This window comes from Bufo bufo, chromosome 2, assembly GCF_905171765.1.
Source record: "Bufo bufo chromosome 2, aBufBuf1.1, whole genome shotgun sequence".
Lineage (NCBI taxonomy): Eukaryota > Metazoa > Chordata > Amphibia > Anura > Bufonidae > Bufo > Bufo bufo.
Genome location: NC_053390.1, coordinates 667,260,426 through 667,284,837, shown reverse-complemented (window position 1 = coordinate 667,284,837; position 24,412 = coordinate 667,260,426). Strand labels below are relative to the sequence as shown.

The window sequence follows — 24,412 nt, the reverse complement described above, 5'->3', positions numbered from 1 at the left end:
TTGAGATATAGGTCTCTACCAGCTTTGCTCATCTAAGGCTACTTTCACACTACCGTTCAGAGCGGATCCGTCTGTTGTCTGCACAGACGGATCCTCTCCTATAATGCAGACGTTTGGATCCGTTCAGAACGGATCCGTCTGCATCATAGTTTAGAAAAAAATTCTAAGTGTGAAAGTTGTTCAGACGGATCCGTTCAGACTTTACATTGAAAGTCAATGGGGGACGGATCAGTTTGAAAATTGAGCCATATTGTGTCAACTTCAAACGGATCCGTCCCCATTGACTTACATTGTAAGTCTGGACGGATCCGTTTGCCTCCGCACGGCCAGGCGGACACCCGAACGCTGTTTGCAGCGTTCGGGTGTTCGCCTGCTGAGCGGAGGCTGAACGCTGCCAGACTGATGCATTCTGAGCGGATCCGCATCCACTCAGAATGCATTGGTAGCTAGACTGATGCGTTCGGGGCCGCTTGTGAGACCCTTCAAACGGAGCTCACAAGCGGACACCCGAACGCTAGTGGGAAAGTAGCCTAAAAGGCTGACATTTTTGCAAAATAGTTCAAGCTCAGCCAGATTGGATGGAGAACATCTGCAAACAGCAATTTTCCAGTCTTCGGCAGATTCTCAAAGAATCTGTACAGGGAAGACCTACAAGACAGATTGCTGTGTGGATATGGTAATATAACAGACTATATGTGCTTATTAACCACACGCAACACCTGCCCTCCTCTCTGTACTTCTGCTTTGCTCCGTTACTACACGAAACGGCTCTATGAAGGATGGTAATTCATGACTGCAAGAGCAGTGAGGAGAGCCGAGACAGTTCTTAAGCTCACTACTTTGAAGTCACCATCCAGCTTTGTTATTAGGATGGGTTCTGTGTGTGCTAATAGGGCGGTGGTCATTTTATTTTCCTGGATGCTCCCCCCCCCCCCCCCCCCCTAGAGAAAACCAGCCATTATAAATAATGAAAGCTATTTGGCAATGTGATGATGGTGATGAGTAATATTTAGGCATTTTCAGTAATATTATTTTATTAATTACTGGAGAATCTCTTCAATACAGATTATGATAAAATATACAAAATAAATTTAAAAGCAGTATGGCCCCTGACAGCACCAGTATTCCAAAACACTACGTAAAGATCAGTGACCCTACTCTATCAGCTGGTGACCTGAAGGATGTTCTAGAGACTTAAATAGATAAGACGTTTATCCCCTACTGTCAGATTTACAGCAGCCTCACATGGGTGCATTCAGTTATCTGCAAGTCTTTGGCTGGGGGGGGGGGGGGGTCACATTTTTTAAATGTTAAAATGTATATTAAAAAGGGGATACATAATGCTTAATCTCTTGATATACATGTACACACTAAGTAGATATACCTACTTCTACAAGAACGGGGCTCCCCTGTATGAAAATTAGGCACGTAGCATTGGGGGTTCAGCCAAACCTGGGGGGGGGGGGGGGTTGTTCTCACGCAGCTGTGTGAAAGGGGAAAAGGGGATCCCATGGACATAAACAACTCATCAGCTTGAGGGGTCAGAGTAGAATGCCAAGAATCATTGTGGTGCCCCAACTAAAGTGCCACAATGCAAAACTCCTGGTTCCTCAGTGCAGATGGGCTATAAACAGCAGACGATCAGTTTGAGTGCCATTGCCATCTAAGGGAACCAGAAAGGCAAGATTCCAGTGGGAAAAGAGCGCAAACTTTTAAGACCAAGCAGTGAAAGAACATCACCTGTTCAGAGGAGTTCAGATTTCGGTTGCTTATTGGAGGGTGAGATTTTGGCTGAATTGGTGGAGGTGGACTAACAACGTGGGGAAGGTTTTCTTCCCAAACCCTGGGTCCTCAGATACCTGTGGATGGATGTTTGGACAGTAGGGCTTACCTAAACATTGTGCCCGACTAAATTCATCCCTACATGACAGATGTATACTCTACAGCAGACGGACACCTTCAACAGGACAATGCACCAAGCCAAAATGGCCGAATAGTCATGGATTGGTTCCAGGACATGAAGAGAAGTTTCCATGGTTCCCTATAATTCACAGTTCTTAGATCTCAATCCTATAGAGCATCTCTAGCACAAATAGAATGGATTGTGCATGTCAGTACATCTAATCTATGGCAACTGCAAGAAGCTATCCTGTCCTCATGGGTCTATACCATGATGAATTCCTGAAGCTCTGAACACCAAAGTAGGGTTTCAACACGCTACTAATAAAGTGGCCCTTCAGTGTCTATCTCATACACAAATGTATGACCTAATATGTGCACAAGGCCTAAAGGATATACAGGATCAGCATTTGTAACCTAGCCCAAAGCCTACACAATTCCACTGTCATGAAAAGTAGAAGATGGCATAAAATCTATCCAGAGATCCATGGGAACTTACTAGACTCCTGTTTGCTACGTTGAGTAAAGAGCTGACAGCACAAGAGAACAGATAATAGGTTAATCAATTAAAACGAATAAGTCCATAAACTACTCAAGAGAGCAAAATGATTCACCAATATGGAGAGAGAATGCTTATTATGTACTGAGCAGAAGGGAAACTAGTGTCTTCCAAGGGGTTACCCCACGACCAGCATTTAGAATATATAGCCGTGTGATCGCTGGGGGTCCAACAGACATTATAATGAAGGCATGACAAATACTCACCAAGCTGAGCCCACAGGGGGTTATATGGGTGAGATTTGGCCAGCAGACTGACTGACTGAGAAGTGTGCTTTTCACAAAAAGACCTTATTGGAGGATGGTCATTTGGCATCACTGTTGGAACCCAAGCCAGATGGTAAGTCAGAACAGCAGTGATTAATGCTGCAAAGAACCTGCAAAACACATGCAAAGTGCAGAAATTTAGGAAAATGCTAAATGAATATACACTGCTCAAAAAAATAAAGGGAACACAAAAATAACACATCCTAGATCTGAGTTAATTAAATATTCTTATGAAATACTTTGTTCTTTACATAGTTGAATGTGCTGACAACAAAATCACCCAAAAATAAAAAAATGGAAATCAAATTTTTAAACCTATGGGAGGTCTGGGTTTGGAGTCACACTCAAAATTAAAAAGTGGAAAAACACACTACAGGCTGATCCAACTTTGATGTAATGTCCTTAAAACAAGTCAAAATGAGGCTCAGCAGTGTGTGTGGCCTCCACGTGCCTGTATGACCTCCCTACAACGCCTGTGCATGCTCCTGATGAGGTGGCGGACGGTCTCCTGAGGGATCTCCTCCCAGACCTGGACTAAAGCATCTGCCAACTCCTGGACAGTCTGTGGTGCAACGTGATGTTGGTGGATAGAGCGAGACGTGATGTCCCAGATGTGCTCAATTGGATTCAGGTCTGGGGAACGGGCGGGCCAGTCCATAGCATCAATGCCTTCGTCTTGCAGGAACTGCTGACACACTCCAACCACATGAGGTCTAGCATTGTCTTGCATTAGGAGGAACCCAGGGCCAACCGCACCAGCATAAGGTCTCACAAGGGGTCTGAGGATCTCATCTCAGTACCTAATGGCAGTCAGGCTACCTCTGGCGAGCACATGGAGGGCTGTGCGGCCCTCCAAAGAAATGCCACCCCACACCATTACTGACCTAATGCCAAACCGGTCATGCTGGAGGATGTTGCAGGCAGCAGAACGTTCTCCACGGCGTCTCAAGACTCTGTCACGTCTGTCACATGTGCTCAGTGTGAACCTGCTTTCATCTGTGAAGAGCACAGGGCGCCAGTGGCGAATTTGCCAATCTTGGTGTTCTCTGGCAAATGCCAAACGTCCTGCACGGTGTTGGGCTGTAAGCACAACCCCCACCTGTGGACGTCGGGCCCTCATATCACCCGCATGGAGTCTGTTTCTGACCGTTTGAGCAGACACATGCACATTTGTGGCCTGCTGGAGGTCATTTTGCAGTGCTCCTCCTGTTCCACCTTGCACAAAGGCGGAGGTAGCGGTCCTGCTGTTGGGTTGTTGCCCTCCTACGGCCTCCTCCATGTCTCCTGATGTACTGGCCTGTCTCCTGGTAGCGCCTCCATGCTCTGGACACTACGCTGACAGACACAGCAAACCTTCTTGCCACAGCTCGCATTGATGTGCCATCTTGGATAAGCTGCACTACCTGAGCCACTTGTGTGGGTTGTAGACTCCGTCTCATGCTACCACTAGAGTGAAAGCACCGCCAGCATTCAAAAGTGACCAAAACATCAGCCAGGAAGCATAGGAACTGAGAAGTGGGATGTGGTTACCACCTGCAGAACCACTCCTTTATTGGGGGTGTCTTGCTAATTGCCTATAATTTCCACCTGTTGTCTATCCCATTTGCACAACAGCATGTGAAATTGATTGTCACTCAGTGTTGCTTCCTAAGTGGACAGTTTGATTTCACAGAAGTGTGATTGACTTGGAGTTACATTGTGTTGTTTAAGTGTTCCCTTTATTTTTTTGAGCAGTGTAAGTAAAAAAAAAAAAAAAAAAAAAAAAATATAATAATAATAATAATAATAATAATAATAATAATAATAATAAAAAAAAAGAGCGAGTGAGAAGTATTAGCCATAGAGGGATTTTCTGACATATCAGTATCTGATCGGTGGGGGTTCGACACCTGGGCCTCCCGCCGATCAGGTGTTTGAGAAGGCACCTGTGAGCGCCACAGCCTTCTGACAGCTTACCCTAAGCCAGTGACGTCATGTTCAATGGTCACATAGGATTCAGCGAATCGACTTCCGATGAAACATCCGAAGTCGATTTGCATAAAACTTTGTTAGAATACTGTATGGAGCAAGTGCTCCGTACAGTATTAGAATGTATTGGCTGCGGTTATTACTTTTATTGGCTACAGTATTGGCTAAGGGTTATTACTTCACAAAGTAAATGTCTCCTTTATTTAAATACACTGTATCCGCCATCTGTACTTAAACTGTTGGAAGTTTAGTATAGGTGCCTGGTCATGGCGGCCATTTTTATGGACAGGATCTCGTGGACAGCACAAAAAAAAAAAAAAAAAGAAGACTACGCAACCAGAGGGCATACCTCATGTGACATAAAAAGGCACAGAATTTCCACAAAGGCTAGATTAGTAAGTGGTATTTGTCACATCAGAAAGGATCTTGTAAGGTTAGACACTGGGGATTTGGATTAAAACTGATGCAAATAGACTTTACTTACTGGTTCTTGTTAAGCTGCTCAATGAGATCGGTGAACTCTTTCAGGAAATGCTGGCAGAGCTGACTCTTCTCTGCAGTGCTGGACATCATGGTAAGCCACACTGGCTCAGCGATGCGAGGCGCGCAGTACAAGCTCCAGATGGTCTCCCTGTAACATATGAAACATTGCCTATATCCACAACAGAATATGATATCAGTGATATTACATAAAAGATAAGGAAATGAAATGAGTTCTGCAAGTGTTTCATATTTTTAGTTATGATAACTGTTACAATACCTTGCTTGCCGTCAGTGAATGACAACATCCTAGCTTATATCCAGTGGTTAAAAGCCATGATTATGTCTAAGTTCAGGGTTCCTTACAAGAGAGAGAACACTGTTCCCATTCACTGTCAGTAAGCAGAGATCTTTGAAATATTTGAAAAGTAAAAAAATATATATAATGTTAATAAGCTTAAACGGACAGCATTTTTACTTAAGACAGGAATTTTGTAGCTTGTAATTATTTTAACTATAAATCAATTCAATAAAACTGCATCTAAAAAGGTGTGATGTTGGATTTGCTGTAAAAACTATTTAGAATCAATCATTCCCTACCTAAACTGGCCCAGAGCCTCCATGACCTGACTCAGGTAAACCTGCACCCGTTGGCTCGATTCTGTAATTTTCCTGCAGGAGATCATTGCCTGAAAATGGAAAGCAAATGATATAATAAGGTCCGTTCGAGTACACTAGTATCACTTTTGGAGAAGCCATTTCAAGAAGACATGTGAAAAGAATGTACCACAAGCATGAGTGTAAGAAGAACAGACTACAGTTTGCATCATAGAAACGCACAGCAGATGGCAGCCAAGAGCAAGCATCAAGCAGGCAACAGTCTGCTTCACTTCCAAGTTACAATATTGATTGCTTCCCTGCAGACCATTGGAAGTTCAAAAGATGGCAACACGAGTCCATCACTCTATGGAAAACTAGTAAGTGGTCCCAAGTGTCATTCCTAAATAAGAGAAAATAAAGACATTCCACTTGTGAGACGTTATCTCCGATACACAGCATAAACTATAAGGATTAGATTGGTGGGGGTCCTACCGCTGGGAACTCCGCTGATCACAAGAACAGGGATCCCATACCCTTTGGGGCCCCCAAAATTAAAGGAGCACTCCTTCTGCTCAATTTCTATGGGAGTTCTGGAGACAGCACTTCCCAGATCTCCCACAGAAATTAATGGCGCGTCAAAGTACATGTCTGACCGGCCGCTACATTCATTTCAGGAGGGGCCTCAGCGGTAGGAGGACTCCCACCGATCTAATATTTTGTGTAGAGGGGATAACTTCTCACAACCAGAATACCCATTTAAGACAAATAAGCAGATAGCCAAGATAGATAAACAGGAACAGACATTTGGAGTTGTAAAATCACTTACTATGGTGAGGAAGGGGGCTTCTTCTGGGGTTCTGAGGACTAAACACACATCCCAGAAAAATGACATGAAGCCCACTTCATCTGGTTCTAAGAATCCACTCATCGTTGCACAGGTAAAGACCAGTACAGAACAAATAGTACCGCCCTGTACTGTAGAAAGGAGCTACTAGACATTCAAAATGGGTGTTCTACCAGAGAAATGGTCATGTTGATGGTGCAGGAAAGATCAATGTATTCTAAAAATATTTTATTGTGAGGCCACTGTATGTTTTGGGACCACTGTACCTACATCCATTTCCCAACGAGTAAAGAAGATAAAATAAAATTTCGTAGAGTTTACGTGAATTACAAAACTTAATTTAAACGACTTGGCATAATGATTGTATCCTGTTCCAACGTATACTTTTACTGGTTCGTGCTTCCTAAAGAGCAGTTTCCTCTAAACTGAATATTTGTTAGAGCATTTCGGTTCAGTTCTGTGTTGTCAGATGTCTTGCCCATGTTGAGAATTCAAGAAGCCATGTTTCTTGTGCAAAGTCACATCAACATGAAGACCCCAAATGATCACTGCTGTGTAGGAGTTTCATCTAGGGTCAGTACTGCAGTTTTAAACAACATCCACGGAAATGAGTGGTCCACCATGGTCTTGCAGTGTTCTCCCTCCTGAAATATGCAGTTAGTAGCAGCTCAAGGGTTGACCAGATGGCCATTCTCATCTTAGACATGCATGGCATATTTGCGGGATATGCCACAAATGTTTGATCGCTTTAGGTCCCATCTCCTAAAGCTAACTCCAAAGGGCATCTCCTGACCCTTGTTCTGCATGTTGCCACATCTTGATGGATAATGAATGGAGGTGGATTCGCATGTGCATGGCTCACTCCATAAATTTATGTAAGAGCAGGGTCAAACTGGCCCCCTAGAGTACCAGAAGCTCAAGCTTTGACACAATAATTGGCCTCTAATAAACCAGGGCCATTAAGGCCCAGTAGAAGCCAATGCTGACCTTGGAGCCCAGGTGGACATATCATTTATGCAGCCTGTGAAAATGTACAGGTTCCTTGTAGAAAAAGAGGCCTAACATTTATGGCGTATCCTGTGAATACCTTTAAGGTCTTATTACAAATTACAAAAATGCCTATAGCTTAAACATTTCAAGTTTTAAAATGGTCAAGTTACCTTCTCGATTGCAGATTTCAGCTTATTCATGTGAGACTCAAACAAAGGGAAATGTGAGAAAAAGAAATCTTGGAAGTTCCGTTGCGCTTCCTCCTCTTCAGACAAGGAGAAGATGACACCAATTGCAATCTTCTTTCGACCAATCGTTGCTGGGTTGGAAGTATAGCTTTCATCAGCCATACTAAATGTCTCTTCTGTGGTCCTGTAAATATATGCTAGTTAGAGACTATACAGGATAGGATCATCCCAGCCACCTTGCATTATAATAAGCATTAAAGAGGTATTTCCATCTCTAGGATATACCACCAATGTCAGGCAGGTGTAGGTCCTACCTCTGGGACCCGCTCCTATCTCCAGAACAGGGCCTCCGAAGGGAAGGAGAGCCCACTGTGCATGGGGAGGGGGGGGGGGGGGGGGGGGGAAATCACCCGCAATTCATCTTTATGGTGTTTCCGAAAATAGCCGAGCACTAGCTCGGCTATTTACGGCAATCTTATAGTGGTGAATGGAAAGGTGGCATGCTCTCCATTCATTGGTATGGGAGTTCAGAATACAGCACACCGCGCATCCATGGCCACCTCTCTATTCACCACTATAGGACTGCCGGAAAGAGCTGAGCCAGTGCTTGGCTATTTTAAGACCTGCTCTAACAGTAAGCCGAGTGTGGTCGCACATGATCAGCTGCTCTACCTTCAATTTAGAGGGAGGGGGCCCATTCTTGAGAGAGAACCGAGTCACAGAGGTGGGACCTACACCTATCTGACATTGATAGCATATCTCTAGGATATGCCACCAATGTCTGAGATGGGAATAAATGGATTTTTTGTACTCACCGTAAAATCCTTTTCTCGTAGTAGGCATTGGGGGACACAGCACCATGGGTATATGCCCAGCTGCCACTAGGAGGCTGCCACTAAAAACAAAAAAGTGTTGGCTCCGCCCAGGTGGGCTATACCCCTCTGCAAGAGCCGAGAGACACCAGTCGGTACAAAAGCAGTAGGAACGCCACACCTGAACAAACAGAAACTGAACGCCAACAAGTCTTCAACTGGGGAAACCCAACGACCACAAATCGCCAGGACCACAAACAAGAAGAAACTCAAAAAATGGGCGGGATCTGTGTCCCCCAATGCCTACTACGAGAAAAGGATTTTACGGTGAGTACAAAAAATCCATTTTTCTCGTGCATGGCATTGGGGGACACAGCACCATGGGACGTCCCAAAGCAGTCCCTGAGGGAGGGAAGAAGAACGCCATGTCGCCAATCTAAAGCACAACTGCTTGTAGAACCTTGCGCCCCAGGCTAGCGTCAGCGGAAGCCAGGGAATGAATATGGTAAAACTTAGAGAAAGTGTGAACTGACGCCCAGGTGGCGGCCCGGCAGACCTGGGAAGCAGATGCCTGATGACGCACCGCCCAGGAAGCCCCAACTGCCCTAGTCGAATGAGCGGTCAACCTGGAAGGGGGAGCACGGCCCTTTGCGATATAGGCCTCCTTGACAGCCAACCAAACCCAGCGAGAGATGGTGGCCTTGGAGGCAGGCAAACCCTTACGAGGACCCGCCGGGACCACGAAAAGGGAATCCGAATGACGGAAGGGTTCCGTGAGGCGAAGGTACAGGCGAAGAGCCCGAACAACATCAAGGCAATGGAGGGATTTCTCCCTAGGGTGAGAAGGATTAGGGCAGAAAGAGGGAAGGACGATCTCTTCATTGATATGAAACGAGGAAACCACCTTTGGAAGAAAAGAGGGAACAGGACGCAACACCACCTTGTCCTGATGGAAAACCAGGAAAGGCGAACGGCAAGAAAGCGCCGCCAGTTCGGAAACCCGGGGGATGGAGGTGACTGCCACTAAGGCCACCTTGAGCGAGACAAACAACAGAGATATCTCTGTCAAAGGCTCGAAGGGAGAAGACTGAAGGGCGTCAAGGACGAGATTCAGGTCCCACGGCTCCACTGGAAAACGAAAGGGAGGGGCTCGGCGAGCGACACCCCGTAGAAAAGTCCTAACCTGAGCCCGCAAGGCCACGGGACGCTGGAAAAGGACCGAGAGGGCCGAAATCTGTCCACTGAGAGAAGCCAGGCGAAGACCCTTCTCAAAACCGGCCTGAAGGAAGGCCAGAACGTTAGGGACGGAGAAACAGAGAGGGCGGAAACGCCCAGACTCGCACCAGGCAAAATACGCTCTCCAGGTCCGGTAGTAAATCCGGGCTGACTGGGGTTTGCGAGCGTGAAGCATCGTCTGAATGACAGAATCCGAGAGGCCACGGGACTTCAAGACCGCGGTCTCAACAGCCACGCCGTCAAACGAAGCTGAGGTAAATTCGGGTGGGACAGAGGGCCCTGTGAAAGGAGATCGTGGCGCAGGGGAAGTTGCCACGGGACGTCGGCGAGCAGAAAACACCAGATCTGCGTACCACGCCCTGCGGGGCCAATCCGGGGCCACCAGGATTGCCGGAACCCGGGCTGCCTTGAGACGCTTGAGCACTCGGGGCAGGAGAGGAATGGGGGGAAACAGGTACAGAAGGTTGAACTGAGACCAAGGCAGAACTAGGGCGTCTACCGCGAAAGCCTGAGGGTCCCTGGACCGCGCGACATAGCGCGGGATCCTGTGGTTGAGACGTGACGCGAAAAGATCCACGTCCGGAGTTCCCCATCGGTGACAAAAGTTGGAGGAACACCTCTGGGTGTAGAGACCATTCGCCCGGGTCGACTAGCTGACGACTGAGGAAGTCTGCCGCCCAATTGTCGACCCCGGGAATGTGTACCGCGGAGAGGACGGGAACGTGGTTCTCCGCCCAGCGCAGGATACGGGAGGCTTCCTGCAAGGCCATCACGCTCCTGGTGCCCCCTTGGTGGTTCAGATAAGCCACGGCGGTGGAATTGTCCGTTTGAACCCAGACAGGGAGACCGCGAAGACGTGGGGTCCAGTGAGACAGTGCCAGGAAAATCGCCCTGAGTTCGAGCACATTTATCTGCAGGGAGGACTCCTGAGCAGACCAAAGACCCTGGACTGTGAGAGAGTCGAGGACCGCTCCCCAACCCGAGAGGCTGGCGTCCGTCGTGATCACCCGCCAACTGGGGGAAGGAAGGAACGGCCCAGGGACACCGTCCGAGGAAGCAGCCACCAGGAAAGGTCCTGGCGAAGCTGGAGAGGGAGACGAACCTGGCGATCGAGGCCTGCCTGGTACTTGTCCCACCTGGATAGGATGAACAACTGAAGGTCCCGGGAGTGGAATTGGGAATGGCTTCGAAGGAAGCCACCATCCTCCCCAGGACGCGCATACACGTCCTGATAGTCAGAGAGGACGGGCCGCGGAGAAGAGTCACCCCCGCCTGAAGGGAGGCAATCTTCTCTGGGGGGGAGAAACACCCGCCCGAGGAGAGTGTCGAAGATCATGCCCAGGAAGGGCATCCTCTGGCATGGGACGAGGGAGGACTTGGAGTGGTTGACGAGCCACCCGAACTGGGCAAGAGCTGAGAGGGTGATGTGCAGGCTGGACAGGTTGTCCTCCAACGACGGGGCCCGAATCAGAAGGTCGTCCAGGTAAGGTACTAAGGCGACCCCCCTGGCACGTAGAAGGGCCATGAGAGGCGCTAACACCTTGGTGAAGACCCTCGGAGCGGAGGCCAGGCCGAAGGGCAGGGCTACGAATTGGAAATGAAGAGAACCTACCGCGAAGCGAAGGAACCTTTGGTGGGAGAGGTCAATGGGGACGTGGAGATAGGCGTCTTGAATGTCGATGGACGACAGGAACTCGTCCGACTCCAAAGGAGGCGATCACCGACCGGAGGGATTCCATACGAAAATGACGGACCCGGACAAAGTGATTTAGCGCCTTCAGGTCCAGGATAGGACGGAGCGAACCGTCCTTCTTGGGAACCGTGAACAGATTCGAATAGAACCCCCGAAAGCGTTCTGACTCTGGAACCGGAACGATGACCCCTAGAGAGCGAAGGGAACGAATGGCCTGAAAAAAATCTTCTGCCCCGGAGGGGGACCTGAGGGGCGACGTCAGGAAGAACCGTCCCGGCGGAAGATCGGAAAATTCGATCCTGTATCCGGAGGAGACTACCTCCAGAACCCAAGCGTCTTCCACACTTGCTTGCCAGACGTTCTGAAAGGCGAGCAGGCGCCCTCCCACCTTGACAGAGTCATGCGGAAGGAGGTTTAGTGGACTGGGGGCGAGCAGGTTTGGGCTTGGCATGCCAGGAGGGCTTGGCCTTAAAGGAAGGCCTGGAGGCCTTCTTGTCAGATCGGGCAGGGGGGGCCCGAAAGGACTGCGCCCGAGAGGACGACCCAGGGAAGCGACGGCGGCGAGGCTGATTCTGGGGAAGAAGAGAGCTCTTACCGCCAGTGGCCTCCGAGATGAGCTCCTCCAAACGCTTCCCAAAGAGCTTCCCACCGAGAAAGGGAAGGGAAATTAGAGCCTTCTTGGAGGCGGAATCTGCCGCCCAAGAACGAAGCCAGATGGTGCGGCGGATGGCCACAGAGTTAGCGGCCGCACGGCCCGATCGGCGGGCCGATTCCATAGAGGCATCGCAAAGAAATTTGGACGCCTGGTAAATTTGAGAGGCAAGCACTGCCAGTTCCCCCTGATCTGAGTCTGGGGGTAAGGCGCAGACAAGCTGTTTTGCCCAGATAGCGCAGGCCTTAGCCACCCAGGAGGCGGCAAACGCAGGGCGGATAGCGGCGCCCGCTGCAACGAAAACAGACTTGGCCAAAGAGTCGACCCGTTTGTCAGCGGGGTCCGACAAGGAAGCCGCGTCAGCCAGGGGAAGGGTAGTAGCCTTCGCCAGGCGAGCAACCTGAGGATCTACTCGAGGAGGAACCGTCCAGGTATGGACAGATTCCTCAGAAAAAGGATAGGGGATGTCAGAGGCCTTCGTAAGATGAAGGCGCCGATCAGGATGACGCCACTCCTTAGCCAGAAGCGCGTCCAGATCCTCGCGATTCGGGAAAACCACAGTGGACCGTCTAGACCGGCGGAAGGACACCGACTCCAGGGAGGAGGAAGAGGGAACGTCCTGCACATGGAGCGCGTCACGGACGGCTTTGATGAGGTCCTGAACGGCCGCGGACATCGCCGAGCACCGCTCTGATTCAGAATCAGAAGCGGAGGAGTCCCCAGGAACGGCGGTAGCGGCTGAAGAAGAAATTTCGCCCGACTCAGACCTAACCGGGGAGTGATCCGGGGTAGCTGAGGAAGAGTGGGACCCGGCCGAGACTGTATGAGGTCGCTTGCGGGACCGCGTACAGGAGCGAGAACGGACATCCCCAGCGGGGGGGTCCCTGCCCGAGGCGGCCGCAATCTGAGCGGGCAGGCGGTCCAAGGACTGCGCTAGGGATTGGGAGAGGCTGGCAAGGTTACCTATGGCCTGGGATAGAGTAGCAGCCCATTCCGGAAGGACCGACAAAGAGGGGGCCGCAGGGGCGGACTGGGTGGGCGGCACTGCACGCAGAGAGAGGTAGACTGGCCGCATGGGAACTTTCTATTACACATGGAACAGGCGTAATGAGTGGAAATGGCGGCAGGGGGAGTGGGGGCCCGACCAGAAGAAGACATGAGGGCGGATGGTGGAGCCTGCAAGCAAAAAAGAGTCAGCCAGAGGCTGCCTACCAGACCCAAGGTGCTGTGTCCCACAGAAGCGCGTCCAGAGAGCCGAATCGCAGGAGAAGCTGCAAGATGGCGACAGCTGCAGGCAGGACAGGAGCCGGTAGTTGTAGGAAGACACGCCCCCCCAGCAGCCCGCGCTGGTGCTGGATTGGCAAGAAAAAATGCGCCTCCCAGGGCACCACCCACAGAGGGGAGGGAGAGGAGAAAAGCCCGGGAAGGCAGAAGGCGGAGACGGAGCTCCGCCCCACGTGACCTGCGGCCTAGGCGGCAGAAAAGCCGGGGCCTGTAGTAGAAAATACTGCCGGAAACAGACGTCCGCGGTCACGGTGACGTCCGGAGGCAGCAGCAGAATCGGGGACACAGCGCCGATGCGGGGGGGGGGGGGGGGGGGCCCGGAAGGCCAGGTAGGAGCAGGAAGGAAACCCGACAGTGCGGGAAGGAAACTAAAGGACAAAAAACGGCCGTCTTAAAGGGCCAGGCCCTAGAAACAAAAGGTGCCCCCAAAGAGAAGTCCCCGCGCAAAAATGACGCCAGGGGAGGAAAAAGAGCATGCAGTGCTCCCTAGCTCAACTCAATAGGGGTCAGGCCACAAGGAGACACAGAGGAGATCTGGGGAGTGAGGGGGGGGGGGGGGGGGGGGAGTACGGGATACTGCCATACTCACCTTCCGACTTTTTCAGGCGCAGCAATGACCACCCCCTCGGCGGACTCAACACGGGAGCCGTGGGTCCGCCGGAATTCCACTGCGGAAGCAGATAAGGTGGGGACTGGGTGGCTGCCGGGTACCTGAGTACGCGCGCGCAGGGGGGCAACTAAAGTGGAACACGATGGAGCCACCCCTGCATCAGGAAGAAACCTGCAGATAAAAAGAGAAAAAAAAAAAAGAGTAAAATAAAAAACAATTAGCAGGATGACCTGCGAAAACAGGTCATGTCTGCCTCCTACGGACACTAGAACAAGACTGGTGTCTCTCGGCTCTTGCAGAGGGGTATAGCCCACCTGGGCGGAGCCAACACTTTTTTGTTTCTAGTGTCAGCCTCCTAGTGGCAGCTGGGCATATACCCATGGTGCTGTGTCCCGAAATGCCATGCACGAGAAATTCTTTTAAAACAACTGTTTCTACTGAAGCTGCAAAATGTACCATACTTAACCCTTTAACAGTCAAAATTACAAATATACAAACAGGAATAAGGAGTGGGAATAAGGAGTGGGAAAAAAAAAGGGGGGGGGGGGAGAGAGTCCTCACCATCGTGGCGCAACACCATTCTCTAAACTGGTAGTTTGACTCCTCAGCCAACGGCGCTGATAGCTGCTAGCACAGTTACTTGAGAATGAGGTACTTGGCGAAGGGAGAGGGGTTATCAGGAGGCTGCTCAAAGATGCTGCAAAAAACAAAACACATGTAACCAAACATATGAAGAAACGTCCACAGGTCGTTCAAGTTTTGCCGAACTATAGGAACTTACTCATACAAATCATACCTTGGTGTTTACATCTTCACAGGGCAACATGCTCATAGAAAACATTGCTTATTTGGATACAAATACATATAAAATGAAAAACTACAGGTATAGTGTAAACTAGAGCATCCTGATATACCTAGGGCATGAGAATAAATGTATTCGAGGCTTCAGAGAAACCTCTAAACCTCTGGGTCTGTGATAAATATCTAGTGGCGTTGACCAGCAGTTGGTCTACTGATTAAGACCAGAGTTTTACATGCCAGCCTTAATCTATCCCCAGACGTGGCACATCTGTGCACTAGAACTGGTATCGATGCCAGCTGGAGAGCCAGTTTTCTGGTATAGACCATAACAAAATATGACCAGCCCCCGCTCCACCCACCAGAAGTAGCATCTCACTGATGGGGTCCATTCACACATCCGTAGAACGTGGTGTGGACCCATTTACTATCTATGGAGCAGGAATGGAAGCGGACAGCACACAGTGTGCCATCCGCATCCCCGATCTTCTGGTCCGCGGCTCTGGAAAAAAAAAAATGGAACATGTCCTATTCTTGTCCGCAATTCTATGGTGTGGGCCGGCCGGGTGTATTGCGGATCTGCATCTGCAATACACTGCGGACATGTGAATGGACCCATAATCTGACCACTTCTGTTTCGATGCTTAATGGGCTTTCTATCTGGTTCCTCTTGACACAGGAAGTGTGACCAGTCAGCCAACTGGTAGCTGAGGTGGGTCTCCACTTTGGCCAGCTATTAGCTAAGCAGTCACAGTCTCATGTTTTGAGGGACCAGGAAACAACTGCCAGAGAACTGTTAAGTGTCTGAATGGGAGCGGTGGTACTTTCCTTTACTGGGCAGACAATCCTTTAGTAAAAGAAAAGATACTCTAAACACCAGAGAGACCAGCATTTTAGTGCACAATGACTCCATTTTTATCTAAAGTGGGTACCTGATCGAGCAATGCCGCTATCCTTATCTTCATTCTGCCCCCTGCTTGGCATATCCACCGGTGTGCTGTGGGCTGGATAACAGAGCACACATTTCATGAGAAGTTGACTCATAAGAGACATTCACTACAGGCACCGCAGGAAAAGGGGCGCATGGAAAATAGAGGATTAGAGGGTAGGCCTATCAGCGGCAAGTAAAGGTCAGTTATCAAGGTTAGTACCTCCACCAATCCTCATGCAATTTAAGAAAGAAAATTACATTTAAGTCCATGACAGATCAACACACTTTGTGAGAAAGGACGGTCAACTCATCTCAAAGCGATAACCACTTTAACACCAATCTGAATACTCTCCTCAACCCTCAGGGTACTATTAATCGGACATACAGGTGTGATATTATATACATCGGGATGACAGAATAAGACATTATGAACCAGTCACAATGCTTTGAAGAGCCAAGTAGACCGCACTTTATCACAAGAATAATACTATTTTGTGCCTCTTTTACCAGATCTTAAGATGGAAGAGAAGAGTAGCCAATACATGCAATAAGTAGAGAAAACCTAAGCTGATAAACCTCTGTTTTAGAATTACCAAAAGGGCGTTTGCAGTAAAATACAGAAACCGGAAATCATTTCAGAATTACAAGGGTTCATGTTATCATACCATTAATGGGGGGCATTTATCAAGACTGTCGTTCCCATACGCCAGTCCTGATTCCCTGTATGCTGCGCCTAATTTATGAACAGGCAGATCCCGCCTAATAAATTAGTCTCCTCTCTGTGCACCAGAAACTCAAGTCTACTCCGGCCTTTGAGCTGTAAAACTTATGCCAGAAAGTTGCGCAAGTTATAGTAAATCTGGCCGCAGTGATAGCTCCACATCACTTTTCTAAGGTGGCGAGAAGCTGAAACGTTACAAATATGGCGTCTTGCAACTGTTTAGCGCCACAATAGTGGTGTTAACCTTTTGATAAATGTTCCCCAATGTGTTTCTTGAACTAGTAGGTGGATGCGGTATAAGATAATATAACTTTATACCAAAGCTACAATAGGAAGCTTTAACACAAATGGAGCAGCGGAGGTGACGCAAGTATGACTGCGGTACGCAGACATGTACATGTGTCACATTAATCCTTATATACAATTATTGGGCTGGAACCACACATGCACTTTTTAAAGCAGTTTTTTTTCCCTAAAGCCAGAAGTGGAAACGACAGCTGCATGTGTAATTGTAGCCTGAACACGCAATAAATCAATGATAAGAACATGGACCCGGTGTAATTAGGAGCTGGACCATTGGTTCTTTAAAATCATACAATCACACAGAGCTTTTGTGTGGCTTTCGTGGTATTTTGCATTCCACACAAACCTGCAAAGAAAGAGGCACTCCGGATGAGCCGGAGGGGGCGTGCTTCCAACATGGCAGGCAGCAGTTTGCTGCCACACATCTGTAAAATACCTAAAACAGGAAGTGGAAGCAAAATTGAAAAAAAATAAAAAAAATAAAAAAATAAAAGTAAGCCACACACTATAAAACAGGAGAAGACAAAGACGAAATGATGGGAAGTAAAGGCAAGTGGGTTATATTAATGTATCTCAATTCAAATGGTAATAAAGAGGTTGTCCGTCCATATAGACCTCACTGTGTGCGCGTGAGAGCCGACATCACCAGGAGTACTAGCAGTCAGGCTCATGGCAATAACCTGCACATACCTAAATTGGATCCATTCTGGCATAACCCTTGTCCAGTGTGGCTCACACCAAGCCTGGCTCCTGTGCCATCATGACTGATGTTCTCCATGCTATCCTGTAAACTTCAGCAACAGAAAAAGAAGAAGGTCAATATAAATTTGTCATGCGAGAGGCTTATGACAGTAAACACCAGACCATCCTGTAGCCAAGGAAAATACCTTTTACAACATGATAAAGTTATTGCAAAACAAACATGGACGTTTCTAAGAGGAGTTATATGCAGAAGACCTAATTTGCATACAATGCATTCCATTGAAGTCGCATGACCTCAGAAGTCTGGAGATGGCACAGAACAGCGCCTATGCCCCCTCCATCTTCGTATCGCTGGAAGTCCTGGCTCACCGAGGCCATCCTCAGATTTTATTTTTCAAAAAATAAAAAATAAAATCTTCAAATGACTCCATAGGTTCAGCTAATTCTTTCAACGATAAGGATTCATGCCTACATTCTGGACGTATGACAAGAACATCACCATTTTACAACTGGGTCCATCATGATCCTGAGAGGATGTTCCTCTATGAACGTTCAGATAATACATTTGGATTGCTCATCATTTTGTAGGTTTTTTCCATAACCTAACATGGTCTACCTCTAGTTACAGTAAGCTGGAATTTCTTAGATCTGTCAGAAGCTCTTACTGATGGTAGGTACTAGTGTCCAGATCCCCACCAGCTATAATGAAGAGGCTCCAGCACATTACAGAGCATTGTGGCGCCACAAGTCATGTTCAGGAGAAGCTATAGATTTACATTACAATGGACTGCCACCAATGAAACACGTTTCATATGATTGGAGGTACAGTCATATTGTTAATATGATTAGAAAAGTTAAAGGGGTTGTCCAGGATTAGAAAAACCATAGCAGTGTCTGGTATCGCAGTTCAGTTCCATTGGAGTCAATAGGGGAAGAACGGCAATACTGCACATAACCTGTGGACAGGGGTGGTGCTGGTTTTGGATGAAAGCAGCTAGGTTTTCCCAGTCCTGGGCATCCCGCTTAACGCCCATTTCATATTGGGCATGATAGATCGATCACAAATGCAGACATTGCAGATTTCATGAAGGAAGAGGTGAAACAAGAAATTCTTACGTGCTGGTGCTGCCGCTGAAACCTCCGACTTTAGCAGAGAAGACTTTACTAACCATAAGCTGAGGAGGACACCTAAAAGGAAGGCAAAATCAATCAGTATGTCTCCATACTAAGTGTGCAGCACGGCCAGAAACTGCATGGAAATAAAACCATATACATTTGATGCCGTTTGGCTGTGCTGGTGAACAGGCTGCCTAAACAGTTCTTACAACAGGGCAGAACAATCTAAAAACGGACTTTAGACGCATTACCATACAATATACTCTGTATAATAAGCCTCTCTCACGGATGACACAAAAGTATAAAGTCATAGAAAACATTTACTGGCCAGGAGTGATTTTATTGTACTAGAGCCTGAATTCCACTGCAAATTGCATCAAAAAGGCGAGCAAACAACAAATTTATCATGTCTTTTAGACCATTTTTACACTTCATTTTTGTATCAAAAACTTGGCAGTAGCAGGACATATCCGTGTTTGGCTGACCGCCATATGCACCGACTCCCTATAAATACACATGTCTGGACCACCACTTGCCTCAGAGGAGACCATGAGATTGGACAGGTTGAAATTCACTGTCCATCCATGATGACCACTATACACCAGTACACAATGACGACACATTCTCCCAAGTAACCGGTCTGCATTCCAGTAGTCAGTGCTCATGTCTTATATAATAAGTTTCATTCCCATATTCCTAGTTAGTCCATTACGTCTATATTATGGGGCTGTACCTTCTTCCGTCACAACCCCAGCACCACATAACCTACATTTCCAGGATTACTTTCCTGATGGGAGTGGTAGTTGTGGTGCCCTGGAAACAAAAGCAACAAAATATTTGCTAATGACTTCCTTATTGACTCTGACTGTACTCCAGCTTCAGATAAGAATCCTTGTGATCCTGACCTCCCTTTTTATTTAATACCTTGCAGAAACACGTACGTAATTACATTTACCTGGAATAGCACAGACATGTCATGCAGATATGTAGAGCACTCCAATTTAATGCAGGATATTCCTTGAAAACGTACCGGATTAGGTGAATCTTTAAGGTGGAACCTTTGTAACTCATTGCCACAGAACCAAACATCATCTCCCCCAGCATGTTCACGTCTGAGGCTGGCTTGGTGTACTGTAAAAAAAATAGAATAGTCATAGACAACACCACCCATAAAGAATGCCCAATGATCTAAAATAATTGGGCGCTCCTGCGCTCTACTGGCCTTCTGATCAGAGGAACTATATTTAAAAAAAAAAAAAAAAAAAAAAAAAAAATAAAAATAAAAAAAGCTTAAAAGTAGATCCTAAGAAATTCCTATTAGGGTCCCATTTCTCTCATATGGCTACATGTTCTGGTTATACCGAGTAACATCAAATACGAAGTTATAGGGGTGGTTTGATTTATTTGAAAATCTCCAAAGCCCCTAAATGTGTTAAAATAAGAAAAGATTATAGATAGTCACCAGTTAATCCCTCCCCATTTCCAGTCCCCACCTCTGGTCTGTAAACAGCATGTGACCGCTGCAGCCAATCACTGGCCTCCGCAGTATACAGTACAACTCCACTGAGGCCAGTGACAGACCATACAAAACGGAAGTTGGGTCTTTAAGCATTGCATTAGCTCACATGCCACCGGGTTTCTACGGTTTTAGACAGCAGACACTCGATGCTAATCTCTGTAAATGAAGAGAACGCCGATCACTGACATTAAACCCCTTAGATGCTGTGGTCAATTGTGACCACGGCAACTGAGAGGCCTTTCCCCAGGAGCGCCGAGATCGGAGGAGCTGTTTGTTGTGGTAGTATTGAGCCTTTTAAAGGATACAATGATAATTCATCGCAGGCTATGGAACAAGCAATCTAATAATTGCGTGTTCAAGTGCCCTAGAGGGGGACTTAAAATAAGTATATAAAAAAAATTATAAAAATAAATGATATATAAAAATCACCCACTTTACTCATAGTAAAAATAAGCAATAAAAAAAATATAAAAATATCATTTGCATGTCCTAAACGCCCATACTATGGATTTCTGTTTGTCATATAACTGCTTGAAAGATGGGAAAAACCTGACTAAGTCATTTTGCATTTCGGTAGAAACACAAACAAGTCATTAAAACTGAGTATGACACACGCGTTTCAGTGTAAGGATCGAGTCATTGTATCTAGGAGGAATGCAGCAGCGGTTCACCGCGTGGATTATTGTACCTTGGGTGTTCCCTGGCATGTAGTATCAGAAGATCAGAAATAGGTGTTGGAGGTTTGTGCAGTGACTCAGACTGTCATGAGACCTGGACACGTTATTTACTAGTCAGTGGATTCCAGGCGATCGTCAAAGGCTCTGCTCACACTAATGTTTGACTTCTCCACGGACACATTTGGAGGTAACAGATTATACATGACATTTACAAAGGATAAATGGCAGTTCCCATTTTATTTGGTTGACCTCAGATTTCTTAACCTGGGTAGAATAGTGTAACAAATAAACCAAAAATTTATATCCGGGGGCAATCCTCTAAATCAATCAGAAAAACTCCATCTAAATTACTGAGGCTGTCACAGGGGTTGTACCACCAAAGGAACGCATCCCCCATCCACAGGAGGATCTGACCATTGGAACCCCCTGCAAAAAACCCACAAGAATGAAATGCCGGAGTCCACGGAGCAGCTGCCAATGCATTCAACTCTAGTCCCAAAGAGTTGAATGGAGCGGCAGCAGCATACATGACTGCCGATTCACTCCAGCACCTCAAACATGTGATTGGTGGGGGTCCAAGCAGTCGCCCAACCCCCCCCCCCCCCCCCATTGAGTGGATACATAACCCCTATCTTGTGGATAAGTTGTTATGGTGGAACAACCCCTTGAAGGAGCTTTATTCAATGTTTTTATGTAAAATAACAATGGAATAAAAAAATAAAAAAAGGAGACAGATGAAACCCTGGCAATTGCACTTTAAGGGTAGGTTCACATATGGAGAATATGCTGCAGAATCTGCAGTGTACATTTTTTATCTGCAGCATGTCAATTTATGCAGCCTATTTATACAGTGTATTTCACCTTTTCCAATACATAGGGTGAAATCGGCAGAAAAAAGAAATCTACCACAAATATGCAATCAACACCTCTGCCCCATGTGACCATATCCTTAAAGGGTCATTGAGTTTTGTTAAAGGGCTGAACCCCGACATACCCATAATTTCCCCCAGGCAGCCCCTCTGCGCGGGCTCTTTTATTTACAATAACACACTGCCGGGCAGAGGCTTCCGCCCAGCAGCGTGTTCGGTGACGTCACCGGCTCTGATGTGTGGGCTTTAGCGCTGCCCTGGCCATTTTACTGGCTAGGGCAGCGCTAAAGCCTGTCCATCAGTGCAGCTGACATCACCGGGTTCACTGCTGGGCAGAAGCCTCCGCCTAGCAGTCCTATGGAGAGCCCGGTTCGTCACTGGAACTCCAGAAAATACCTTTGCCCTGAGCAATTCAGCACAGGGCAAAGGAGAGTATCGGAGCCTGAACTGCTCCGATGCCCAAGCCAGGGGGGGCTTCCTGGGTGAAAATGGGGATATGTCCGGGTTCAGCTCTGAACCCAGACAACCGCTTTAAGTTTTACTAAAACTCTGTGACCCTTGAAACTGGAATTTTCAGAAAAATATATAGTGCTGTGCAGAAGTGTTAGGCAGATAAAATGCTGTGAAGTAAAAATGCTTTCAAAAGCGTTAATATTTATTTCTCAATTAGCGCCTGTTTCACTCAGTTTTTAGATCTGGCAGGCTGTTCCAGCAGGGAGCATCCTGCCGGATCTCTCTGCATCCGGCATTGCTGGAAACTACCACATCGCTGCCTGGCCCCATTCACTATAATGGGGATCCAGCCGCAACCCGACAAACATGCCGAGAATCAGCCAGATGAAAACCTCTGCACACAGCGGTTTACGCTGGGCCAATTCTCTACATATTTGCCGGGTTGCAGCCAGCTCTCTGCCAGTCTTTATTATGGTGAATGAAGCCTGTGAGTGTCAGGTAATCTCTGGCAAACTGCCGAAACAGCCTGCCGAAATGGGAAACGCGAGTGTGAAACTAGCCTAACAAAATGCAAAGTGAAGGAACACCAGGGAGGCGTCTAAATGGCTCCGAATTTATTCTGCTGCAGTAGAACGACCTCAAAACATAAAGTCAAGGCTGGAGTGGTGGAAGTGATGATATGGCCCTGATCTCAACATCATAGAGTTTGTCTGGGATTACATGATGAGAAAGAAGGATTGAGCAAGCCTACATCCACAGAAGATCTGAGTAGTCCAAGATGTTTGGGAAAACCTTCCAAGTTCCTTCAAAACCTTCTGTTCATTCACTTAGCATTTTGTTGATTGATAAAAATAAACTATTAACACTTTTGCAGCATATTTCCACACATCTGCCTAGAACACACTACTTTGCATATATAGCATGCTTCAAAGAAAAGACCACTTTTTATATTTAGCCATTTTAAGCTACATTAAAGGGATTCTGTCACCTCGTTTTCAGTTAGAGATGCGGACATGCACGGCTAGATCACCGCAATATACCGGTCCTATAGGGCTGTGTGCTTTTATTTTGTTGAAAAAATTATTTTAGAGATATGTAAATGAGTTTTGTAAGGAAGGAACTGCGCATGCGCGAGATTACGGCAATCTAACTGTGTCGAAAGGAGGAGATTCGGAGGACGCAGGCGGTGCTGGGCTCCTTCACAGGGGACGTGGCTGGGCACCAGGAAGGTTAGTGCAGCCCCTTGGGCACCTTACAAGACTCATTTACATATCTCGAAAATCATTTTTTAAACAAAATAAAAGCACACAGCCCTATAGGACCGGTATATTGCGGTGATCTAGCCGTGCATGTCCACTGCTCTATAACCGAAAACAAGGTGACAGAATCCCTTTAAGTCTACCATTGTATAATCGCAATTATAGTCTTTACTTATCTTGAGAAATAATCTGCTGATCTCCAATAACCAGGGCACAGGGCATGGTGGCAGAACATGTGACAGTCACAGATTCACATGCAGGTCTGCAGCGTTCACACAGTATGAAGGAGGCAGCACAAGATGTAAGCAAGTTTACTTCTAAGCATCAAAACTGGTTCACACCTGGTACTTTGGCAGCTGCTCCCTGGCAGGCTGGGCACATCCTGATGCTGCATTTCGGGAGGAGATGGTACATGTCCCACTGCTGCTGGTCTGACAGGGTTTTGATCTGGCTGGAGCCTCTTCTCTGGATCTCTAGGTTTCAAGATGAAGTCATTTTTATTATACAATGTAATATATTTGTATTTAAGCATGTGGGATCCCTTCCTGTAGTGCCCCCTCAGTCAGCCCCCCCATACAGGCTACTTTCACACTAGCGTTCGGGTGTCCGCTCGTGCGCTCCGTTTGAAGGGGCTCACGAGCGGTCCCTAACGCATCCGTCTGGCCCCAATGCATTCTCAGTGGAGGCGGATCCACTGAGAATGCATCCGCCTGCCAGCGTTCAGCCTCTGCTCCGCTCAGTGAGCGGACACCTGAACGCTGCTTGCAGCGTTCGGGTGTCCGCCTGGCCGTGCGGAGGCGAGCGGATCCGTCCAGACTTACAATGTAAGTCAATGGGAACGGATCCGCTTGAAGATGACACAATATGGCTCAATCTTCAAGCGGATCCGTTCCCCATTGACTTTCAATGTAAAGTCTGAACGGATCCGCTCAGACAACTTTCACACTTAGAAAATTTTCTAAGTTTTAATGCAGACGCATCCG

The 24,412-nt window shown here is 47.5% G+C and overlaps 1 protein-coding gene across 3 annotated transcripts in view; it reads right to left on the bottom strand.

Annotated features, from left to right (window-relative positions):
* FNIP2 (folliculin interacting protein 2) overlaps positions 1-24,412 on the bottom strand; it is a 74,692-nt gene that overhangs the window by 10,943 nt on the left and 39,337 nt on the right. For 2 of the 3 annotated variants that reach the window (XM_040418604.1, XM_040418602.1), the window contains exons 3-13: positions 23,771-23,902; positions 19,683-19,783; positions 18,653-18,724; positions 17,525-17,625; positions 17,181-17,270; positions 15,812-15,883; positions 14,643-14,778; positions 7,777-7,978; positions 5,773-5,861; positions 5,177-5,323; positions 2,665-2,834 (exon numbers count right to left, since the gene is read on the bottom strand). In XM_040418604.1, the coding sequence (XP_040274538.1) occupies positions 2,665-2,834; positions 5,177-5,323; positions 5,773-5,861; positions 7,777-7,978; positions 14,643-14,778; positions 15,812-15,883; positions 17,181-17,270; positions 17,525-17,625; positions 18,653-18,724; positions 19,683-19,783; positions 23,771-23,902 (1,312 nt within the window). The remainder of the gene's footprint in view (positions 1-2,664; positions 2,835-5,176; positions 5,324-5,772; positions 5,862-7,776; positions 7,979-14,642; positions 14,779-15,811; positions 15,884-17,180; positions 17,271-17,524; positions 17,626-18,652; positions 18,725-19,682; positions 19,784-23,770; positions 23,903-24,412) is intronic. The other variant, XM_040418603.1, reaches the window with a different exon arrangement.